The sequence below is a fragment of the Pempheris klunzingeri genome, chromosome 12 (assembly GCF_042242105.1).
Source record: "Pempheris klunzingeri isolate RE-2024b chromosome 12, fPemKlu1.hap1, whole genome shotgun sequence".
Lineage (NCBI taxonomy): Eukaryota > Metazoa > Chordata > Actinopteri > Acropomatiformes > Pempheridae > Pempheris > Pempheris klunzingeri.
This window is the reverse complement of record NC_092023.1, coordinates 17,371,181-17,392,206: the sequence shown is the minus strand read 5'-3', so window position 1 is coordinate 17,392,206 and position 21,026 is coordinate 17,371,181. Positions and strand designations below refer to the sequence as shown.

General features: G+C 40.6%; 1 protein-coding gene across 2 annotated transcripts in view; it reads left to right on the top strand.

Annotated features, from left to right (window-relative positions):
• Positions 1-21,026, top strand: part of ldb3a (LIM domain binding 3a) — a 49,977-nt gene that overhangs the window by 24,701 nt on the left and 4,250 nt on the right. The window contains exons 5-6 of one of the 2 annotated variants that reach the window (XM_070840735.1): positions 3,164-3,186; positions 9,048-9,233. In XM_070840735.1, coding sequence (XP_070696836.1) covers positions 3,164-3,186; positions 9,048-9,233 — 209 coding nt within the window. The remainder of the gene's footprint in view (positions 1-3,163; positions 3,187-9,047; positions 9,234-21,026) is intronic. The other variant, XM_070840736.1, reaches the window with a different exon arrangement.

Sequence of the window (21,026 nt, the reverse complement as noted above, 5' to 3'; positions counted from 1 at the left end):
TATAGAGAGCAGAGAGAGAGAGAGTGCATTTCCCAAATTGCATTGATAGTTAACGTTCTGGAGGCAGACGTTTGATAAAGTTTAACACACTGAACCTCTCCAGGTTGTATTTACATGATATTGATGTTTTTGCTTGTTTTAGTCAAATATCCCTCAAATGGAGAACTGATGCTGTTAGCCATGAAGCTTAGTGCTCTGCTAAAAAATGATGTTAGTTAATGTATCATGGGCTTTCCACGGTCAAATATTTAATACCAGCTTAAAGCATCTTGGGTAGTTCGTCAACCAACAGGACCTCAGACTTAATTGATGAATGACCAAAAGTAAAATGTTGGTGTTTATTTATGTTTTCTTCATTCTGTAGAGTTTGAGTCCAACCATTAGCGCTCAGATAATCCAAGTTTCCTCCCCCTCTGCAGCAGCTCCACCTCTGAGATTCCCGCTGCACCATTATCCTGCCATGTTGGCTTGCACGTCAGCAGAGCGTAGGCTCCTCAGGAGAAATATTTCACTCTGATCAGAGATCAATAACTGGACCTCTGTCCATCATTGGCTCCTCTAACTCTCCGCTCTGCTCTGCTGACCTTTTATCCCGAAAAAAGGAGAAAAGTGGGCGCATCAGAACATTCAGTGTCTTAAAGTCTCTCAAAAAACAAAACATGGGCTGGATCTGAGTATAACTAATCAATAAATAACTGATGGATCATTGGTGTTGATTGATGATTAGATGTATGAGCTTTCATAGCAGATGTGGCTCAGATGTTTCAGTGAAGATAAGGGAGACCATTAGTGAGGAGGAGGATCAGGCGTAAAGTGAAGAGGGCAGCTCATCCAAAATACACATTACTGTGCTATAAACACACACACACACACACACACACACACACACACACACACACACACACACACACACACACACTCACACTCACACACACACACACTCACACTCACATTATCCCATAACAGATCGAAATACACACTTCCACTTTAGCAGTCACAGCATTACAAAGCTGTGATGAGAGCGAAGTATGTGACTGTTACCATAAGTATTCATAATCATAGCCACACACACACACGGTTACCCAGCATGCCTGTGGTGTTTCCTCAGTCCACAGTGTGATTCAGTTACTGTGACAGTGAAGACACCAAACACCTGTTGGTTCCTCTGGCTGCTTTCAAAGGTCAGGGAACCTTCTGGACACACACACACACACACACACACACACACACACACACACACACACACTTGTCCGGCTGCCCTTGTCTTGCCTCTGAACAGTAATGCTGCAGTACTACAGAACTGGTATGTTTCTAAACACACAAGTCTCCTGGACAATTGAACCATACAGAGGACTCCTCCTCATCTCCTGTGTGTCAGATGAGTCCACTCTCATGTCTGTACAGTACATATGAAGCTGCAGCCGTTATGCTGTTAGCGTAGCTCAGCATGAGGATGGAAACGGGCAGGAAACAGCAAGCCCAGCTCTGTCCAAAGGCAATAAATTCCACCCATCAGCTCCTCTTAAGCTCAATGATTAACATGTTATATTTAGTGTATTTAATCCTCAAAGAAGCCGTGGCCAAGAAATAGTCCAGCACATAACCCCTGTAAAACGTTTTGTTTTTACACCTACACATTTATTTTAACTGGATTTATGCTGAAAGTTAACTGGATTTCAATTGTATTTAAATTACATTTTAACCAAAAGTGAAGTAAATTAAAAGTCGATTTACCCATTTGCCTGGATTTATACTGGATTTAAATAGTCTGATCTAATCTAATTCAACTGTGGGTATATCTAGACTGGATATATTATTATTATTACTTTAGATATGGGGTGTTTTTTGTACAAATTAAACATAAAAGATATAATATGTTAACTTAGTGTCATATTCACTGTACAGACAAGAGAGAGAAATCAATCTGAGCATCTAACTCACTGCAAGAGAACAAAGTATTTTCCAAAATATCAAACTATTTCTTTAAAGGGAGTCACTTTGTAGTAATTTAGATTTTCCACCAGCCAGCTGATTCAATCTGTCCTCCACGCTTGAAGTCTGTGAGCAGTGGCCCAGTTCAATATCCACACTGGTCACAGAGGAAACTCCATACGCAAACCCAGTGTAGCTGACACTGAAGTGCCCTTAGCACATCACATTTCCACCCTCAATATGGAAATGTGACATTAATAAGGGCTCGCTGACTGGAGGGAAAACTGTAGAATTTGCTTTTTATCCTCTGATATGTTAATTAATAGTACAGAAAAAAAAACTTATTGAGGCAGGAAATGAAGCTGAAATCATGGACAGTATGTAAGTGGATCTACTGCCTTACTGAACAAGCTTCACGCTTTGGTGAGTGGTCACATCATTATCGTTATCTGAACCCAAAACTCTGCTCCTGGGATTTCAGTCATACGTACTCAGAAGTGGATGAAGTGGATGTGGTTTCTGGGTCTGAAAACCACTGCTGAAGAGTCTTAAACCTGCATTCTTTCTAATGTCCAGCAGGGGGCGACTCCATCGGCTCCAAACAGAAGTCTGATTGGATGGAAGTCTATGAGAAAATGAGTCTGCTTCTAACTTGATTTATTACCTCAGTAAACATTTTCCTAATGAGTTTATGGTCTCAGTTGCTAGTTTTCTAGTCTTCTTCATCACAGTAGGATGTTAATCTAGTAAATGATCCCATTTAGAGGAAAATAGACCAGGAAGAGGGAGACTACCTTGTGATGGACGAGTCGCTACCAAGATATATATTATGTCTAAAGATATAGTGAGATAAAGACAGATCTATATGTAGATCAAATACATATAAAAGATGAAGAGGTAATATAGATATGACAATATAAGACGACGATAAGGAGAAAACCTTTAATATGTAAGAGAACATTTTAAGAAAAGTCAGACATGAGGGGAAATCTTAACTTAGGGGTATTTTGTACAAATGATGTTATTTTAAGGAACTTTAACTCGGACTTGCAACCGTCTCCTTCTCCTCTCTGACCTCTGACCTTCTGTTTCTTCCCTCTCTGTAGCCTCTGTTGTCCTGACGTTTCCTCCCTGAGCTGCACCACTGACAAACAAACTGAACATGTTTTCTAACTACTCCATCTTCTCTCTCTCCTCTCTATTTTCGCCTCCTTCCCGTTGGTCGCACAAGGTGTTCTCCCCCGCTGCACCCAAGTTAGTATCTTCTCCCACTGAATGCATTGTGGGTGTGTGTTTGCTCTGTTGTTTGGACCTTTAAAGGCATGGTTTGGTCCTGTGGGCATCACAGTGTTCCCTGCTGGGATAAAGTGTCGCCTGTAGCCTTTTTTAATCATAAATGCATCACTGTCCAATAATAGATAACTGGGTAAAATTACCATAAGCAAATAAAACCATGGTGGGAATAGCTGTCAGCATTTCACATTACATTTTCACACAAGACCATGACCAATCACTGGGTAACGTTGGTCTGAATGTTGGATTGAGAGAGTTATTAGGTGCTGAAGATGCAGAAAGGAGGACATTTTACCTAAAGCATAATGACACCATAAACCTCACTAATAAATTTGTTTGCAGTTATAATCTGTACCATCGCTATATTTTATTAATCCTCAGCTCTCTCAAGAACAACGTTGTAGTAAGGTTGGTAAAAATTTATACATATCTGTAATCCAAGAAAAAGATTCCAAGATTAAAGCCATACATTCATGGGAAATTTTTTTTATTAAAGTGGTAAATTTTAGGGGAAAAAAACACTTGAGGGAAGAGGGGGATCATGTTCAGAGAAAAAACTCAGAAGTTCTGGAATTAAAGTCACAGATTTATGAGAGAAAAGTTGAATATTCTTTGAGATTATTAAATCAAAAATTTCTGGAAAAAGAATCTCTATCTTTTGACTTTTCAAGTAGGTAGGCTTTTCCAGTAAAAGATGACTTTATGACTTAATAATCTCAGAGCGTGTTTCATTGTTATAAATTTGTGAAAAATGTGTGGAAAAGTTTTTCCTTGTAGATTTTCTACTTAAGCCTCGGACATTCACAGTTTTGTATGCTCTGAATAGTGTCCCCCTCCACTGGCATTGTAATGTATTTTTGAACAACAATGGCCCTAATGTGTCATGGTATTCAAATCCATTTTACTGTACTTTTCCAGTGCTTCTTGGCATTTGGTTAAACCTGCAGGGCGCACCAGATAGGTGGAGTTTGGTGAGGTGTGTTTGATTAACTCTGTGGTGCTTTTCTGCAATCTCTCTGTGCACCTCAAACCCACCCACCTGGTACTTCAAGCAAAACTGATAGTTTCCCACCAAAGTCAGATCTATTTTTTGGAAACTTTGCCTCTTTTGTGTGTGTTTTGTCAATGCAGAGTAAATGTGCATCGTTGTGGTTTGCTGTGTTTCAGACTCAGTAGCTGTTGTTGTGGAGCTAATCACCATGAGGCTTCTCCTCTTTAAACTAAAGAGACAAATCAGAATCAGAATCAGAATTACTTTAATAATCCCCAGGGGGAAATTGCTTTTTGTTACACACAGCTCCAAAAGAATAAGAATAAGAATAAACTTCAAACACAAAGGAAAATATAAATATATAAAAGTATGAATAAAAGAGATGTATTAAAAATTATTATTACAAATTATTACACAGAGGTAAATTACTGCGCCAGGTGAGTCCAGAGTCTTATAATAATAATAATAATAATAATAATAATAATAATAATAACAATAATACCACTACTAATAAAAATATATATCAACATGCACAATCATAGTAAGGCGCCGTACTGTATAATACCAATAATACTACTACCACTACTACTACTACCAACAATAATATACAACAACATGTACACACAGAGTGAGGAGCTGAATCATATAATAATAATAATAATGATAATAATAATAATAGTAATAACATACAACAATATGTACACACAGAGTGAGGAGTTGTATAGATTAATGGCCACAGGCAGGAATGATTTCCTGTGGCGCTCTGTAGTGCATCGTGGTACAATTAGTCTGGCACTGAAAGAACTCCTATATCTAACCAGCACTTCATGGAGTGGGTTGGACACATTGTCCAAAATAGCTCCCACTTTGTGAAGCATTCTCCTCTCTGACACCACCGTCAGAGAGTCGAGCTTCACTCCCACAACGTCACTGACCCTGCGGTCCAGTCTGTTCAGTCTATTGACATCCTCTACCCTCAGCCTGCTGCCCCAGCATACCACAGCATAGAAGATAGCACTGGCTACCACAGACTCATAGAACATCCTGAGCATAGTCCTGCAGATGTTGAAGGACCTCAACCGCCTCAGAAAATAGAGGCAGCTCTGGCCTTTCCTATAAAGGGCATCAGTGTTCCTCCCCCAGTCCAGTTTGTTATCAATGTGTACCCCCAAGTACTTATAATCCTCAACAATGTCCACACTGACCCCCTGAATGAAAACAGGGGACACCGGCACCTTGGTCCTCCTCAGATCCACCACCAGTTCCTTTGTCTTTGTCACATTGAGCTGTAGATGGTTCTGCTCACACCATGGGACAAAGTTGTCCACAACAGCCCTGTACTCGACCTCATCACCCTTGCTGATACATCCAACCCCTGCTGAGTCATCAGAAAACTTCTGGAGATGAGATGAGGAGTCCGTGCAGTAGTTGAAGTCCGTGGTGTAGAGGGTGAAGAGGAAAGGAGAGAGGACAGTCCCCTGTGGGGCCCCGGTGTTGCTGACCACTCTGTCTGACACACAGCGTTTCAGGCGCACATACTGTGGTCTGCCAGTCAGATAGTCCACAACCCAGGACACGATGGCGGGGTCCACCTGCATCGCTGACATCTTCTCACCCAGTAGCCCTGGGCTGATGGTGTTGAAAGCACTGGAGAAGTCAAAAAACATGACTCTCACAGTGCTCGGCGTCCTGTCCAGGTGAGTGTAGTCAAGCAGGTAGATGATGGCATCCTCCACTCCAAGTTGTGGCTGGTAGGCGAACTGTAGGGGGTCCAAAAACGATTTGACCACGGGCCGGAGCTGCTCCAAGATGAGTCTCTCCAGGGTCTTCATGATGTGGGAGGTCAGCACCACAGGTCTGTAGTCCTTAGAGTCACCAGGGCATGGCTTCTTCGGCACAGGAACTAGGCAGGACGTCTTCCACATCACCGAGACCCTCCGCAGACTCAGGCTCATGTTGAAGACATGCTGAAGAACTCCACAGAGCTGGATGGCACAGGTTTTGAGCACCCTGGGGCTGACACCATCAGGGCCAGAGTGGCAAGGCTGCACTATCAGCTGTGATAGTCACTGAAGATGGAGGAGAGGGGGTGGGGATAGAGGTGAGAGAGTGGCCTTCCCTTGAAGATGAGAGGCTGCAAGGAGGGTGAGGGGGAGAGAGTGGAGTAGGTGTTGTGTCTGTAGGGAGTGCAGGGGCCTGGGCATCAAATCTGTTGAAGAACAGATTAAGTTCATTGGCCCATTCCACACTGCCTTCAACTCCACTGTTGCCAGCTGACTTAAAACCAGTGATTGTTCTCATCCCTCTCCAGACCTCTCTGTTGTTATTCTGCTGGAGTTTCCGCTCCAGCTTCTTCCTATATTCCTCCTTAGCCTCTCTGATCTTGTGCTTCAGGTGTCTCTGTGTGATTCTCATCTCCTCCTTGTTGCCAGCCCTGAAAGCCCTCTTCTTATCAATCAGGAGGGCCTTGATGTCCTTTGTTACCCACGGCTTGTTGTTTGGGTAACAGTGAACAGTCTCTACTGGAACAATGGAGTCTACACAGAAGTCGATATAATCCGTGATGCACTCTGTGAGCCCGTCGATGTCTTCTCCATTTGGCTCACAGAGTGCCTGCCAGTCTGTGACTTCAAAACATCCCTGCAGTTCCACATACACCTCTTCCGACCATCTCCTCACTGTCTTTATGGTCACAGGCTGTCTTTTAACCAGAGGCAAATAAGTGGGACTGAGGTGTATGAGATTGTGGTCAGACCTGCCCAGAGGGGGGAGGGGAGAGGAGCTGTATGCAGCCTCCAACTGATGAAGTAGCAACGAGTTAATTTGCTGTCAAAATTCCCTCTGGGGTTTTGTTAATGTGTGGTTTTTTTTGTTCCCCCGGTGTTTGTAGTGTGTTGATTGGCTCTGCATGCATCCTCAGACACATGAATATATTATGAAAAATGCTGAATGTGATTGATGAAATTGCGGCTGTGTTTCTGCTCTGGTACAATCATCAGCATTGCGTCTCCTGGCATTTCTGTTCTGAAAGTAAAGGTCACGTTTTCCCGAGGCTTGATTGATGCCACATTTGAACAAAACAGATAACATCAAACTTATCATCTCTTACTGAATGCTTAGGTCCTGGCATGTTGTGTTGGTTTGATGTTTTTCTATGCTTGTATGCGTATTCGTCTTGTTTCTGCAGCTGTAAAAAGGATTCGTGTTATTTCACATTCACGATAAATGACAGAAGGTTCAGACAGCGAGGGAACATTCATAGGTCAAATGAATGTGGTTATTTTTAGTCTTTATTAGACCTTCATCAGAAAATGTGCCACACAAGCCACAAAAAAACACACAAACCGGAAATGTATCTGGATTGGATCGCTTTTGAGAAAGTGAAACTCTGGCAGCTTGATTTGGAAATTAGATTTCTTTCATGTATTAGACCAATATCTCACATTTTGAGGTACATCAGCCGATGAATATGTCCCACAGTAAGTAACAGGCGTCTCATTTTGTTGATACACCTTCCAGTTGCGTTTCCATCGACGTATTTTTGGATCTCAGGAAAGGTTGATGGAAATGGTAAATTTTTTTTTTAAAGTTTTTACATTCTCTTGAGGTGGCTCACTTAGAAAGAGTTAATGCACAAAATGGGAGATGGAAAGACATTTGTCGAATAAGTTCTGATGTAGTCAACATTTAACTTACATGGCTGATCAGCTGTTCGTGCTGTCAACGTCTTCTCAGGTAATTTTCCAAAGGCCTCTCTCCATTTTTCTCTCATAGACAACTGAGCCAACTGGCGACTTCCATTTCACGACCTCTATGCAGCCTATGTAGCCAATACCACCAACTTCTGATGAAATCGTGCTTTGTGTAGCTCAGTTTATTCACTTCAAACCAGTTGATGGAAACACTCTTGATTTGAATTTTTTTTTCTTTTTTGCAAGTTTGCTTAAAATTTGCTTGACTTTAGATTAAAAAGTGATCACTGTCTCCTAGAAATTACATTTAGATATTCCGAAATTGCTTTCTCAAAGATGTTGTGCCGGCAAATGTAAGTGCTGTCTGGATTATGTTCAGAGGCAACGTTTCCTAGTGGATGATATATTTATCACCATATTTATCGCACACACAAGAGGTGGTCAAGGTGGATGGCTGGCATATGGAGTGCTTGACTTTGACACCAGATGCCAAGGTTTACATCCCAAATCCTGCCTGTGTTTTAGTAACAGACAGCACCTTGGTTAAGGTTACAGAAAGACTGTGGTGTTAGTTAAAGGCCCCATTCTAGTTGGTAGTTGGTGGGACGAGAACGGAGTGGTTGTTGCTGAGGAATGTCGCGAAAACTGTTGTTTGTCAAGGACATCACTGTTGTCTTTGAGTAAGATGCTTCACCTGCATGCTGAAGGACAACAACTATAACAAAGTCAGTGTTCAGAAGAGTTGTGTCACACTCTTCACTCTGCTGCTGCAGACCAGAGGCTACTGGTATTTTTGGCTCTTAACAGTGCTATAGTTGTGTTTTTGTGTTACCATGTGGATTCAACTATTCAACTATTAATTTATTTCATCTTCAGCATTTATTGTGGCATGAATATCCGATCTGAACTCCATAACCAGTGCGTTGAATGTCTGTATGTTGGATCTTATTTGCGTTGCTGGTCTGATTGCTGTGAGCACGACTATCGCAGATGTTTCTCCCCGTCAACGCCACCGCCGACCTTATCGTTTCCCGCCCTCCACCTTTTCCTCCAAATATCCTTCCTCTACACGTCCCCACCTCACATGCCTTCCTCCTCTTCCTCTCCGCCACCACCCGTCCTCCTCCACCTGCCAACAGCACCGGCTTCAACCCTGGTGCCCTGGACACCGCCCTCACCACCCATAAGCCCATAGAGGTGACAGGCCCCGGCGGCAAGGCCACCATCATCCACGCCCAGTACAACACGCCCATCAGCATGTACTCACAGGACGCCATCATGGACGCCATCGCAGGACAGACGCAGGGCAAAGGGCACGACGCAGGGTAAGAAGAACACCCCCACCACCATCCTCTTCCTCATCTTCACTCAGCCTCCTTCTGCCTTCCTGTTTATCCTCCTCTTCCTTTTCACCATCTCTCCATGTACTCCTCTTCCTCCTCATCTTTTTGTTTGTTCTCATCCTCTTCCTCCTCTTCCTCACCCATGTACTATCCTTCTTCCTATATACTTCCATCTTCTCCTACTTTCCTATTCTTCCTCTTCAAAATTACATTTCTATGATACCAAATTTTCCAACAGAAAATACGATTAGCGGAAACATTTTAACAAATCATTTACCAAATACTGAGGAACTACACGAAGCACAGACTTTAAAGCCAATTTGAATAAATATTAGATAAAAATGTTCTTCAGATGATGATTGAAGGCCCGTCTATATTCTGACTTTAATAACATCATCTTCCTCCTGCTCTCTGAACGCTCAACTTATGCTTAAACGGCAACGGCATGATACTGATATGATGATCTTGCCGTTCTTCTCTTAGATTATTGTGTGTAGATGATAACTACGTTACGTTACTCGTACAGATTTTAACGCTGTCACCCTCAACTCAATGGTTAGGTTTAGGAAAAGATGATAGTTTGGGTTAAGATAAACACATTGAGGTTTCCCAAAAGACAGGATCCCCAGTCTCCCCGGAGACAATCTGCTGTTTGGGGAATGAAGACCTTCAGATAAAGGCCTCGTCTCTGCAGCTGAGGGAAATAAAAGCCCGAACAATATTTGAGGAAACGATCACGTGATGAATTGTGCAGTTCCATCCCACAGGAATCCTTAAAAAAACATATTTGGCAAAACACAGTCTTTGCACCTAAAAGTAACATTAATGAGACAGGTCTGACTCTCTTTTTACTTCCTCTTCCTCCTTCTTGTTTTTCCACCTCTTCCTCTGTCTTTTGTTTCTCCTTCCTCCTCGGTCCCACACACTCACCCTCCTCTCCTCCGTTTTCCTCTTTACGTCCTCACACCCTCCCTTTTCCTTTACACTTAGCCTTCACCACTTTAGTTCAGACCTTTCTGGAGTTTGTTTGGGTGTCGTTTCAAGTTCGGAGTCAGAGCTTGTTGATTTCAGAAGGTTAGAGGGAAGATGAAGGACATGCTGACTGTCCAGAGGTTGCTGTTGTGCTCTTGGTTGTATGAGACTGTGACGTTTCGGTTCGAATGATGTTTGTTTGTTTGTTTGTTTGAGGTGCAGCAGTCTTCGTGTTCATGTGGTGAGCGTGCGTTAACCCAAGATGGCGGCTTTACAAGGCAGCCTAGTTTTACTTGCAAAGAATATACGCCTTACTTAATGCAGCTTGTTGTTTGTCCAGACGTAAGAATCAATTTTGTGTTTATGCTGGAATTTTTGAATATGTGATTTTGCAAGTTAGAAAATCAGATTAATGATATAGTATTGATTTGCTCTGATGGACGGTTTATTAAAAAGAGCCAAACAATACCAAAAGACCAAAATAAATGACATAACTGTCGATGCCTTTTGATATGTTTGTAGGAATAGGGCCATAATAACTCAATGTTGCCGTATATGTATGGACACAGTTTTAACAAAAAGCAAAAACAGCATCAGGAAAAAAAACGAAATGTTTTTTGCACCTTTATTCCAGATTTCAGCTGCTCTGCTATCATCTCAAAACTTCACTTCACATAATTGCAAAGAAATGCTTTTCCTTTTCCTGCCCCAACATCAACACATCAATAATCTACACAGGGGCTGCTCACTAACAGCAGATATTATATAATGTATACATTTTAATACATCAAGAGAAAAAATGTGTGAAGTGGTAACATGTTGGCTGTGAGTGGACACCCTAACAAATTAACCTCACAAATTAATTCCTGACATACCATGCAAACAACATAAAGCTCAGATAATTAAAAGAGAAGCTGAATTAAAATTAGGAAAGAGGAACATCTAATTGAAATCAAATCATTAAATTAAAGTCTGTTTTTAAGTGGTTTTTAAGTGGACACCTTTTTCTCAATCAATAGATTACTGTCAAGTGCTATACAAAGCACATAAATCATACATACAAATAAATGCGTGTTAGTTTAGAGATAAATTTAATTGAAATTCAATTCTAAGTTATTAATTTAGTAGTAATTGTTTTATTCCACTGATGTATTATGCATATTACATTAATTTTTATTCCTTTAAAGACATTTAAAGTGAAATAAACTTTCTAACTGTGCAGTTTTGTATAGTTTTCAGTTTGAAAATGGACTTAATAGTTAATCTTTTCCTAAGAAGATGGCAGAGTTGCATGAAAGCACTGACACTTGTGATGGAAACATGCAAACAATCAGTCTATCAGAAAAGTTGTGTTTGTCAGTTTGAAGCAAACATTGTTGTTGGTTTGTTTGCTGTTATGGCCACGGTGGAAACAGTCCTCCAGTGAATTCCTCTTCTGACACTAACAAATCAATTTTCCATCCTGGTGGAAAATTGTATCAAGAGCTGTGCTGTTGCATGAAAAATCGCTGGTTGATATTGCTCCAGACATCTACATCTACAGTCATTGTTCACTCAGCTGCTCTGATTTTAAACCCTGATGAACCCACTTTGGTTGAAAATCAACAGAAGACAAATTTTGGTGGTTTATATCTGTTTAGTCTGTGTCTAACAAACGACACACATAAAGTGTTGAATTTCTCTTGTTGTTCTTTTGTGCGCATTTACTGCAATGGCTACAACATAATCCTTTGGGGCAACTGATCAAAGTACATCCACTAAAAATGTTTTTGCCACTGGCAGGCTCACATTGTTACTCTGAGTGTCTGACAACATCATTGAAAGGATCCATACAGAGACAGACCTGGAAGATCCTTTCTGTTCAATCAACAGCCGTTATATCATTTTCTTCAAAGACACCAGACTCCATTGACAAAAACAGTAATTTTACATGGGAATTGCTTTTCTTTAGCTGCCTCGATCCTATCATTTACTTTGGTTTTTGTGTGACTTTGGTGCTTTTAACGGTTAGTTTGGGTACAGCAGAATATTAGTGTAACACACGGTAACACAAACAAACTCTCTGATCGAGGCAGCGGTACATCAGCAACTCACGTGTTCTACGAGGTAAAATTGCTGTTTTGTCAATGAAGTCTGGTGGCTATGAATACAGTGCTGTCATAGCAACAAAAAGGATCTTCCTGGTCTTTCTCTGTAGGGATCCTTTCCATAATGTTGTCAGACACTCAGAATAACAATCAATAACAGGCACTTTTAGTGGTCGTACTTTGATCAGGTTTCAAACCCGATGAACCCACTTCACTAGAAAAGCAACAGAGGACGAACTTCACTGAAAAACCAGTTACACTCCTTTGTGTTTCAGTCCTCCTTTCATGGTCTCCCAGTGGTCAAACCCTCATTTTGTGAGAATACAAAACTAAATGTTCAGCTCTCTCATGTTGAAGTAACACTGCATAGTAGAAAAGACAGACACTGAATGTTCTGAGCCCTTTTCTCCTTCTTTTGGTGGTTTGTATCTGTTTACTCTTGTGTCTAACAAACAAACATGTTACACGTGTAAAAAGCTGTATTTCTTGTGCTGTTCTTTGGTGAACATTTGTTCTCATCTGGTGAAATTCACAAATTTTAAATTATTTAACTTAACAGCCAAACACTGAACATTTAGTGCTTCCTGTTTACATTTCTGATTTTCGTTTCATTTCATGCAAAATCAATACCAGCTCAATTCTGCTTTCTCTTTCTTTTGCATTTAACTCAAGATCAGTTCAACTTCCTGCTTGTGTCTTTTTGGAAATCACATAATTTAAAGACATCTTAAGGCTCCAGGTTTCAGGCAGCAGGGCATCAAAAACTTGACCCTCTTCAACCAAAAACCATATAAGCAGTTAAAGTTCCCGACAGTCCGCTCCCTGAAGTTTTCGCTTTAGTGTCTCTGTGTTGACTTGGTTTGGTTTCGGGGGGGTTTGCGCCCGCTGTCTGTGGTTGCAGTTCTCTCCCAGTTAAAGATCGTCTTGTAGACAGCGCCTCCCCGGTCTATCAGGCCGTTCAGAGTGCAGAGAAGGACCCGGACCAGGGCGAGCCGGGCCGCCGCAGCATCAATATGCAGTCGAAGTCCTTCCGGGTCCTGGCCCACATGACGGGAACCGAGTCCTGTAAGTCCCCAGTCGTTGTTCTGTTTTATTTTAATCAAAATCAAAATATGTAGTAATAGAACCCAGGTTTAAAAATACTGGAGTTAGTTGAGCCACCTGCCTCACAGATACCTCACCTTTAAACATCTTTAAACAGAGGATGTGTTAAACTGACTAACGCCGCCTCTCCTGTGTTTTCTGTCTGTTTCAGTACCAGGGGAGGAGGACAAGGAGGAGGAGGAAGAGCTGATGAGGAGCAGGTAGGCAGCAGAGCTCCATTAGACAGCTGCTGACCCCTCCGGCTCCTCACCTGTACACTCTGCCCTGCCCCTGAACACAGCGCCCCGCCCTGCCCCTCACCGTTTCTCACCCCCCACCCGCCCAATCGTAAGCTAACCAGACCGTCGAGTTAGTCGTCTAAAATGATCCCGAACTTTCAATAGCAAACACGTAAACTCTTCACGGCTTTTTCTTACCGTCTTATTTTTAAACAAATCATAATCAAGTACATTTACTCAAATGCTGTACTTGAGTACAAAGTCAAGGTACTTGTGCTATTTCCATTTCCTGCCACTTTCTCCTTCTAGTTCACCTCATCTCGGAGGAACAACGCACAGTTTATAGTTAGATAATAGTTTTTTTTGTTTTTTTTTTATTATAATCTGTTTTTTTGTCAGACTTGACTGTATTACAATACAGACACAACACCGTATGATAGCAGCGGCCTCCCTGTCTCAGTAAACATACACCAACACCTCCTCTGGCTGGCTGACAAAGATATATATTTTAGTTTTATTTATTTTGTAAAGACACAATGACACTGCAATAGGTCTAGTTTTTATTTTTATTTCAGTAAATTAAGTTTAAAATGTAAGTTTTTTGTTTTAATTCAGTAGAATAATCCATGAAGTAGCACTTTTACAGGTTTGTCACGTGATTACAGGTGTTTCATTCATCAGAAGTCATCCATTCATTTTAAGTCCCATGTAAAGAGCTGGTGTGACCAGAAGGGGGCGCAGTAGGACTGACGAGGACCAGCCTCCTGTGCTCTGTGCTCTGTTAAAATGTTTAAATAGGTTTGTCTTAAGCAATGAAACATAAAAGTTCAAATAGAATAACTTCATAAAATAAACATTTAAGTTTCTACGAAAAAAAATGTGAGTTTCCTCTTTAAAAAATATTAAAACTGAAAAGTAAAAATTGAAAAGTAAAATTATTAGTATCAGAATATATAGTAGTATTAGTATTAGTAGTAGTATTTCTATCTAATATACTTAAAGTAAAAGTACTTATTATGCAGTTATATTGATCATTCATGTGTTCATCACTTAAATGTTGCAGCTCATGAAGGCGATTTTAACATAATTATATATTTTTTAAATATGACTGTATTTACATCCTGCTGATATAATAATACCGTCATTTATACACAAGTATTCACTCTCTGATGTGATGGAGTAGAAGTAGTAATATTCATGTAAAGTTCAAGCACCTCAGATTTGTACTGTAGTACAGTATTTGAGTAAATGTACTTACACTGTATTATTGCTACTTTTACATTAGTAAACTATCCAAATACTTCCTCCACCACTGCACATTAATGATAAAGAAATAATACACTATAGTAACTATAGTATAGAAATAAAGGCCTGATTCTCTGTTTTATTAACAGAAAAAAAGTCCCCAAACTGCTATTTGTTTTCCCACAATTCCCGGCTCCATCAGTATTTAAAGGGCTTGGACGTCATGTAGAGTCCTTGTGACGTTACCTGTCAAAGAACAATGGATGTAAAAGGAAAAACAGAACAATAATTTATTTCTCTTCTTCAGTATTGAGCAGCAGTGACTGACTGAAGCGATCTGCCCTCCTGCTCCTTTTATTATTGATCAAACTGTGTATCGATCGATTAAAGAGCTTTTTGGACAGTTTGTGGCTGTGACCAGGGGAGCAATAAAAGGGAAGAGTCTCCAGCAGTGTAATCCCCCACTCCTGTTATATATGCATCTGAATAAATAATACATTTAAATTCCTAGATCACAAAAACGACAAGAAACCAACATTTTAAAATAAGAACTTTTCACACACACACTTTCTCTAAAGTCTGCTGCCACATTTTCACAGTCTGGTGTTTTAATTTGGTACAAAATTAGTAGTATTTTTTTTATTTTTAATTGGAAACTGGAAAGTGAACAACAGCATTTGAGAAACACATTTCAGTTTTCCAAGCATAAAACGTGGACATTGAGTGTAAACATGTATGAGAGAGCGTAAAAAAGGTTAAAATTAGAGTTTGTTTATAAGAATAAGTTCCTGAGGTGCGACCATCCCAGACGCTCTACTGAGGTTTTTTTTTATCCCTAGGTTTAAAGGTATTTGTCATTTGTAAAAGATATTTTTTGATGTATTTGTGCTCATCTCTGACTGTAGTATGATGTACAAAGACAGAAGTACAGCGTTTCACGCCAAACTAGTCATATCCAGTGACATTGAGTACAGTGAGTACATTTACTGAAGTATTCTAAGTACTGTAAGTCCTGAGTCTTTCTACTTCTACTCTACACTGCATCTCAGAGTAAACACTGTACTCTTTACATGTGCTTCATTGTACGATTTTCGTTGTCATTAGATGCACCAAAGATCCGATGTTAGCTGGTAGCTGTTAGCTGCGGCAGCGCTACACCTCGGTCTGTTGGGCTGATGGCAGATCTTTACAAAAAGTAACCTGGAGGTCATATAGAAGTCTGTTTTTACATTATATATTTTATTTACTTGAGCATAAAAAAATCACATTTTTTCAGGTCTTTTTGTTTTTTTTCTCTTTAAATTACGATGAGATTCCACAAATACAACGACATGAGTGAAGGTTTGATTTAGCTTTTCAGGTACTTTAATGAACCCCACTCTGTCGTGAAGTGCTCAGCTTGATGCCTCCCTGAAGGTTTTTATTCCATTGTCCTGGAGTCTGTTCGCTTGCCCAGTTTGTTTTCTTCGTCAAGCGTCTCTCCAACAGAAATACAAGCCATGGAGGTCTGCTTAGTCTCTGAGAGGACGGACAAACCTTTTAACCATCCGCCCCTCCTCCATCCTGCCCGTCTCAGCGCTGATGGATGGAGCTCTCTCTGCTCCTCGCACTTATTTAATCATCCCTCCATTATGCACAATCGATCCAGTCCGCCTGCGAGGGCTGAAATACAACCAGACAGCCTCCCCTTGAAGCTCGTCAGTCTGTGTCCACCGTGCAGTGACTCAACATGAATCAATAGGAGCAGAGGTCAAGCTTTTATCTGCCAATAAAGAGACTGTGGTTTTTTGTTGGTTTTTTTCCCCTTTTTGTCTCTTAAGTCGTCCCAAAGGCAGTGGCTCACATGTGGCCACTTCGGAAATCACACATGAAATACAGAGAGATAACGAGGGATTTCATCTCAGATTCAGCCGCCACGTCGTTTGGTCCGATCCAATCCAAACCCTGCCCCCCAACCTGCACCTAAACACAGATCACATGAAGCAGTTGGTCCCCCCCATAGCCCCATCAGGTGTTCTGTCATTTGCGCCATCCATGTTTGAAAATACACTACTATTATTATTATTAATGTATTCTGAACTGTTGTTCTTTAACACTGTTAATTCTATAAAATGGGAAATTATTACTCAGTTTTTCATACAGCTGAACTATCAGTATTTAGGTTACTTTAAAGGAATAGTTACAAATTATTTGAAGTATGGTTATATGAGGTCCTTATTCATAGTCAGTGTATTACCTACAGTAGATGGCAGTCTATCTATTTTCCTGCTGCCACAGTCCACAGCAGTACATTTTTTGGGGGGTGTTATTTATTGGGTTGTTTTTTTGCAAATGAAACCTAACTTTAGAAGAAGAATAAAACATCACACTTAATCAACTTCCTCACATCAACCAGAGCAATATCGAGCATGTTGATTTGTGCCTGAGACCCATAAAAAGCTGGATGATTTTTTCTTTTACTAACCTGATCTGTGAACATGGAGTATGTGTACAGTATATATACTGTGTATATACAGTGCATGCAGGCAGGGCAGGACTGCATGTCTACATATATATATATATATATATATATATATACTGTATATATATTCATGACTCCAGCCCAGTCTGGGCCTGTCTGTCTCTCACTGTTGCTCCTAAACCCTTCCTGTGCTGTAGCCCTACTGAGCATGCTCCAGCTTCCGCCGGCTCCGCCCCAACCGCTCTGCCTGCTCGCGCCGTCGTGCAGCTTTTGGACACCACATCTTCATCTGACCCTCACAGGTAACCAGCCAGCTGTGGGCAGATGTAGGCATTTTATTCTGTTTGAATATAAACTGGAAAAATGGCTTTGACTGATCAAAAGAGATGATCATTGTGTTTCTTTAGTTTAGCCTTGAGTGGAGAGTGTTACTGTTGTAGAGAGTTTGTTGTTACTAATACTATGACTGAATAACAAAAAAAATAACTTTCTCACATGGACAGTTTGCTGAACGGGCCTTACTAAGGGCCTGAAGGGTCAGGAAACCCCTGGGCCAGAGCCTGTGTTTGAAGTGAGTGTTCACTACAAAGAGACATAAAAACAACTATAAAGGGACACAAAACAACCAATAATAGACTCAAAATGACCACAAAGACTTGGAAAATCCACAAAGTGACTCTAATGATCAAATAGAGATGCAAAAGAACAACAAAGAGACAGAAAATGACTACAATGAGACTAAATACAATTACAGAGAAGCACAAAATGACCAAAAAGAGGCACAAAATGATCACAAATAGACTAAAACCAACTAAACCAAACCAAAGCCAACGACACATACAACAACCACAGAGCTGCAAAATGAAAACAAACACTATAAAGAGACACCAAAAGACCACAAACATACTTGAATGGTCAAATAGAGATGTAAAACTAAGAGACTAAAAATGACAACAAAGATTAAAAAAGACTACAAAGGGAAACAAAAAGAAACTGCAAAGAAACTAAAAACAACTACAGAGATGCAGAAAACGACCAAAGAGAAGCACAGAGGCTCAAAAAGACTACAAGACACACAAAACAACCACAAAGAGATGTAAGTGAGCTCAAAGACACAAAATGAGTGAAAAAGACAAAACAAAATAACCTGTGCCTCCGGCTCTGATGTAGGTCAGGTCAGATTTATGTTTTCAACAAACGTAGAGTAACACCAGAGTTCAAGTATCTTTTAAAGGTTTACAGACGGTTGTTTGGATATTTTCCTGTTTTCATTTTTTTTTTGTCTGGTTCATGGGAGCCTGTTCAGGGAGGATGTGTATAACATTTTGCAAAAAATATTATCAATATTTATAAAATACATCAAATATGTAAAGCCATTACAACCAAATTCTGTGGAGGTTTTGAATGAGTAACCCTCCACCTCACCTGACCTCAGCGACATTGAACAGAACCTACATTTTTTTCGTGCAAATGTGATAAACACACAATTTACTTTGAATGAACAGCTGAGTCACAGATGTAGTTTTAAGTTTGTGTAGTTAAGATGTTCTGTCCAACTGTATTCATGAGCAAATATCTGTTGACACGTTACAATAAAATAAACAAACATAAACATAATAACATAAGAATATTAAAAGGGAAAAACTGAGTACAGTAAAATAAAATTAAAATACTCTTAAGAGTATTTGACAAAGGAAAAGGGTCAAATGAAAAGACCTAATTCTTCACAGTATATAAAGAGTCATATAATCATATATGTACTATACATGCAAGGATTTGATATGGCTGAATCTGTTTGACAATATTGGCCCTCCTGGCTTTCCGTAGCTGTGTCTGACTGACTGTGTCTGAAACAATGTGTGTGTTTGTGTGAGGTTGGCTGTGATGATGTCTCAGAGGTTTCTGCCACTGCAGGATAAACTATGTATGTTTTTAGGGAGGTGTTGTGTTCATGTGCTGGTAGGAAGGTCCGACAGAAAGTCTGACTCACAGGATGTCGGTGTCACTGTTTATTTGCTCATTTGTCGGCTCTTTAAAGGTGTTGATAATCATGTCTAACATGTTAGCAAACAGCTGCCTACTTCCATATTTAGCAGACGCAGGAGTGATGAATGTGAGTCCAGTATTCACTCTCTTTTCGCTCTGTTTTTGGTCTCCACCACCTCCTGAGGGAAATATCTGGCTCTTTATCTGCTAAATGCTCCACTATGTTCAACAACTGCTCTCTAACTGTGCAGGTCGAACACAGAGGATTCATCAGAGTTTGTTGGACGAAAACATGCTGGAAAAGGAGTCGATGATAGACAAATTAAAGGAGAAATCCGGCATTTCTAAACCTGGGCCATATTTCTGCATATTCTGGGGATCTACCAGACCTGTTCCAACACTTTTGTGCCTGCTGGTGATTTAGACACCAGAATATGTGGCCCAGGGCCCAGGTTAAAGACGTTATTCTTTAACCTGTCATTAGACACTGAAATATATGCCAATGAGGTACAAAGATTGAACAGAAGCATCAGCAGTACATGTGACCCCAGGCAGCCTGCAGGCACAGGTGACCTCAGGATGCAGACCGTCATGGTGACCTCTGCTGTTGTTGTCTCTACATCCGCAGCCTGAAGCGACAGTCTGCCGCTGGTTACAGCCTCCAGCACAAAGCTGCAGTCTCCAGGTACCAACATGTGCAGAGATCCAGCGCTCGAGTCCACATGCTGCAGCGTTTAGTCTGCTTCGCTGCGCACCATAACAGGCCATCTGCCATTAATCGGAGACTTTGTTATCGAAAACTTCTCGCAGCACCATGAGTGGATTTAAGGCCTCAGTATGCTTCATATTAGCTCGTCTTCAATCCATCTGACATCTTTAGTTACTTTACATATTCAGATTTTTACGCATTAAAACAAATGAGAAGTTTATTCCAGTCACTTTTACCAGTTTCCTCATTATAGGAAGAGACTCTTACTGCTAACAGTAGTATTTTACAGTGTGGTGTTAGTACTTTTACTGCAGCAAAGGACCTGAACATCATCCACACTATCAGACGGTCACTCCTGGGCGATAGTTGGCTTGTTGAGGAAGATCTGGGCCTGCGCAGAATGAATGCGACTATTTGTGTCCATCTTGGTCTCGACTCGCTCTGATGTCATGCACGTGCCAGATAATTTCATGAGTTCAAGGTGGCTGCAGTTTTTAGAGCTTATGCGTCAAGACATAAAATTAGTAAAATTGTCCGACCTGAGTCCACCATCATGTTTCAGACGCTGTTAGAAGCACACTGGTTTGAATCATACTGAGGCCTTTGTTTTATAATGCTGTTGGGAATTGAACCTCTAACTCTGCCAGTGTGGGTGCATTTCTGAGCTCAGGACAACGTAACTGCTGAGTGACAAGACATAACATCTTCATCCATTCATCTTCTAACTGTCACATTTTTTATTATTATTCTATCTTTTTTTGAATTCTGCTCTTTGTCAAGTTACTGACTTATTTCTTACAGGCTGCTTGTCAGGCTGGTTTGCACTGGTCTGCTTTCCTTATTAAAACCTTCACTAACTCTTAAATATCCTCTGTTCTATATTATGTGTGTTTTTGATCCAGTTCATTTGGTGATTTGCAGGAGAAATGATGAGGCTTTTTTATCGCTTTGTGTTTGTTTTGTGTTTTTTGTAGTCATTTTATGTCTCTTTGT